The sequence below is a fragment of the Haplochromis burtoni genome, unplaced genomic scaffold, assembly GCF_018398535.1.
Source record: "Haplochromis burtoni strain Fernald_Lab_line unplaced genomic scaffold, NCSU_Asbu1 Contig_146, whole genome shotgun sequence".
NCBI classification, from domain to species: Eukaryota; Metazoa; Chordata; class Actinopteri; order Cichliformes; family Cichlidae; genus Haplochromis; species Haplochromis burtoni.
The window spans coordinates 976,895-980,377 of NW_024582507.1; the positions used below are offsets into that span (position 1 = coordinate 976,895).

The 3,483-nt window shown below is 37.3% G+C and overlaps 1 protein-coding gene across 1 annotated transcript; it reads left to right on the forward strand.

Annotated features, from left to right (window-relative positions):
- Positions 1-707: 707 nt before the first annotated feature.
- Positions 708-3,483, forward strand: LOC102308614 (glucose-induced degradation protein 8-B homolog). The gene is made up of 5 exons (XM_005931800.2): positions 708-818; positions 1,178-1,307; positions 1,454-1,650; positions 1,751-1,948; positions 2,417-3,483. Exons 2-5 carry the CDS (start codon positions 1,190-1,192, stop codon positions 2,588-2,590), a joined length of 687 nt encoding a protein of 228 aa, XP_005931862.1. The 5' UTR covers positions 708-818; positions 1,178-1,189; the 3' UTR covers positions 2,591-3,483.

A 3,483-nucleotide genomic window follows, 5' to 3' on the forward strand; every position in this document is an offset into this window, starting at 1 on the left:
ACAGGCCACAGGAAGAGGCGGAGTTTATTGTTCCCATCCTTGAAACAAATGGCAGATCGCTAGTAACAAAGTGCATAAAGATACTTACATCTTTTTTTTTTTGCCAATTTATTTGGTATGTGTAAACACAGCACTGGTTCATCCCTCGAACTAAGTGCTTTTTTATGCTTGAATGATAAATTGGTAACTGTTAAGTGCCCTAAGAGACAAAATATATATATTTCTCTGAAAATGGCTATGAACTTGACTAAGAATGTTTTGGGTTTTTTTGCAAAAAAAAAAAAAAAAAAAAAGCATACAAGAACAGTTTAACAAAATTACAAGAAAATCTGGTTCCCTGGAAGCAACATTGAAAGAAATACGGGTGGCTCATGCATTTATAATATATTTTCTTCACCAGTGAAATGATCGTTTAAATAGCTGTAATACAATACAAAGGGAAGTCTGGTCAGTTGATAATTTGAACAGATCAGGTTTAGGATTTATCAGGATATTCACACTAACTTAATTTCGCGGTAATTACTGAAGAAAGCTCTTTTTTGAAGAAGAGACATGAATACAGACATTTTTAGATTGTTCTAACTCCTATTCTACACCTGTGGTCCTCTTCAAACCGCACTGAAAACGGTATGTTTTATGCACAATGGACTTTGTCACGGAGTGTGCATTTGCTGTGCTTCGGATTTATTCTAGGGGGCAGCATTTTCTCTGCGGCACATTCTGCTACCGGAAATAAGGAAGACGAAGGAAGAAGAAGAAGAGGCTTACTCTCCGTTAGCTACCTAGCTACTGCTTGAAAGTAGCGACAAAATATTCAGGTATTGTGATAAAACTACCCATTATGTGGACATTATGTAGTATATAAATACTAATAGAATATAATTAAATATATTAAGGCTCGTCCTTGATGCGTTTATCCGAAGTATATGCTTTTAAAGGTGCAGGTTATCTTTGTTTTGATTCGTGTTGACGAAAGTCAGGCTTCAGTGTTGTGTTTTTCAGAGAAGGCCCAAACTATTGTTACGTAGAATTTCATATGTCATGTTGTCATGTTGCAGTCACACTGAAGGAATTACAGTTAGTTACATAAACCGTTAATACTACATAAGCCAATATTCTCGGTGTCTAAAATTATATCTTTTTAAATTGTAAACATAACCCCGATGCACTCCTGCAGGATCTTATCATAATGAGTTATGCAGAGAAGCCGGAGGATATAACAAGGGAGGAGTGGATGGAAAAACTCAACAATGTCCACATCCAGAGGGCTGATATGAACAGACTCATTATGAACTACCTGGTGACAGGTGAGGTATCTTTTTGTGGTTTTTGTTACAGAAAGTTGGGTTTCAGATGTCTATTCTTACAGACATCTGAAGCCAAGTACAGATGTGAGTGTGGATTTTGGGAGCGGATTTTTTCTTATGTATATTTTTTTTTTCCTGTCCAACAGAGGGTTTTAAGGAGGCAGCAGAGAAGTTCAGGATGGAGTCTGGGATAGAGCCTAGTGTGGACTTGGACTCCTTAGATGAAAGAATTAAGATCAGAGAAATGATCTTGAAAGGACAGATCCAGGATGCTATCGCCCTAATCAACAGTCTGCACCCAGAGCTGTTGGACACAAATCGTTACCTCTACTTTCATCTCCAGGTGAGACATCTCAGCTTTGTACTTTAATAACTGCTTCTTTGTTATGTATGCCTTGCTATTTTAACACCTGATTGCATCCATGGCTTTCTGGTTTTTGCAGCAGCAGCATCTTATTGAGCTGATTCGTTTGAGGGAGACTGAAGCTGCCCTTGAATTTGCTCAGTCTCAGCTAGCAGAACAGGGGGAAGAAAGCCGAGAATGTCTGACAGAGATGGAGAGGACGCTGGCCTTGCTGGCATTTGACAACCCAGAAGAGTCACCTTTCGGAGACCTCCTTAACATGATGCAGAGGCAAAAGGTAGAATCAGCACATTATAATTATTATACACACATTATAATTTTAAACTGATTTACTGTATAGGCAAAGTGTCCTTTAACTGATTGAAGAGAACATTCTAGCAGTTTTACATAAGAAGCCAATTTAAATTATCAGTACTACTCTCACCCAGTGAGCGTTTGTAAAGTTCAGTTCAATTCAGCTTTTTTTATGTTGTGCGAATTTACAACAGTCAATTCAGGGAATTTTATATTATTAAGTTTAAACCCAACAGTATTACAAAGATAACTCCAACAATCAGACAGTCCCTTATGAGCAGCAGCTAGTGATGGTGTGAGATAAAAACTCCCATCAACAGGAAGTGACCTTCATCCTGTGACGTCTGCTGTAGTTCTGAAGACGGATTTTTATAATCTGAGAACATCAAATGAAGTGATCTCATTTTCATACACAAGACATTATTCTATATGTTGCTTTCTGTTTTTTTAGGTGTGGAGTGAAGTAAATCAGTGTGTACTAGACTATGAAAACAGAGAGTCAACCCCGAAGCTGGCCAAGCTCCTGAAGCTGCTGCTGTGGGCTCAAAATGAACTTGACCAAAAGAAAGTGAAGTATCCTAAAATGACTGACCTCAGCAAGGGAACCATTGAAGACCCAAAATAAGGATCAAAGTGAAAAAAGTACCACAGCATCACAAGATGGACACATTTCCTTTATCTATTCATACCCCGCAACAAACTGACTCATATAGAGTACAACCTTTTCTTTTTGTAAGGGTTGCTTTTTGATACTTTATTAACTCAGAATGTGCAGGAAACTGGATGGCATTTTAAAATGACCTCTCACACTAAAGTGACGTGCAAGTATTTCACTTGGTATTCTAATTTACATATTTGTTTATATAAAATTAGTATACTTAAGTTACACTAGTTTTTCTGTCTTTTGGCAGGGAAAGTTGTTGGCATTGGAATGTGTGAATAAAGCCTAAATTAGGCTATCACTTTCTGTGTGTAACCACTTAGAGGAGGAAAAGTTTGATCAGGATAAATGGTTGGCTTAGTGTGCACTGCTTCAAATAAACATATATTCCATCCCTAGAAAAAAAGTCTGCTCAGCTAAGCTGTTGGTCTTTCAGCTACTACTCTTGTGTGACGACAGTAGCCACAACTTGATACTTGGGGTGTTTGAAGCTACTGTTACCTTTTAAAGTTAAAATCTGCTTCAGATTTTATGCTGTATTGTTGCTTGAGGCATTATTAAAAAAAGATGCCCACAAAGACTTTCAGACTAAATATAATATTAGCAATAGAGGGAAAATCTAGGAGATTACCGGAATGCCATCAAGTGTAAAGGCAGCCTCAGTTTCAGTGTTTTGAATACTGTTGATAATGTTTAAAGATGTGAATGGATAATATGTCCGCAGACATGGAGGCACTTTTACAGATGGATTTATTTACATTTATGAAACCAGTCGCTGTTTTGCAAAATTTAATGTGCTTTTCTTTTTTTGCTGGGATATTATTTTGCAATAAAAGTGGGATTTTTAAACTGGGCAA

Excerpts from the sequence above, each read along its gene's own strand:
- LOC102308614 (XM_005931800.2), top strand. The coding sequence starts at position 1,190 with ATGAGTTATGCAGAGAAGCCGGAGGATATAACAAGGGAGGAGTGGATG. Across the intron at positions 1,651-1,750 it reads ACCTCTACTTTCATCTCCAG|CAGCAGCATCTTATTGAGCT; the intron begins GTGAGACATCTC and ends TGGTTTTTGCAG. Across the intron at positions 1,949-2,416 it reads ACATGATGCAGAGGCAAAAG|GTGTGGAGTGAAGTAAATCA; the intron begins GTAGAATCAGCA and ends CTGTTTTTTTAG.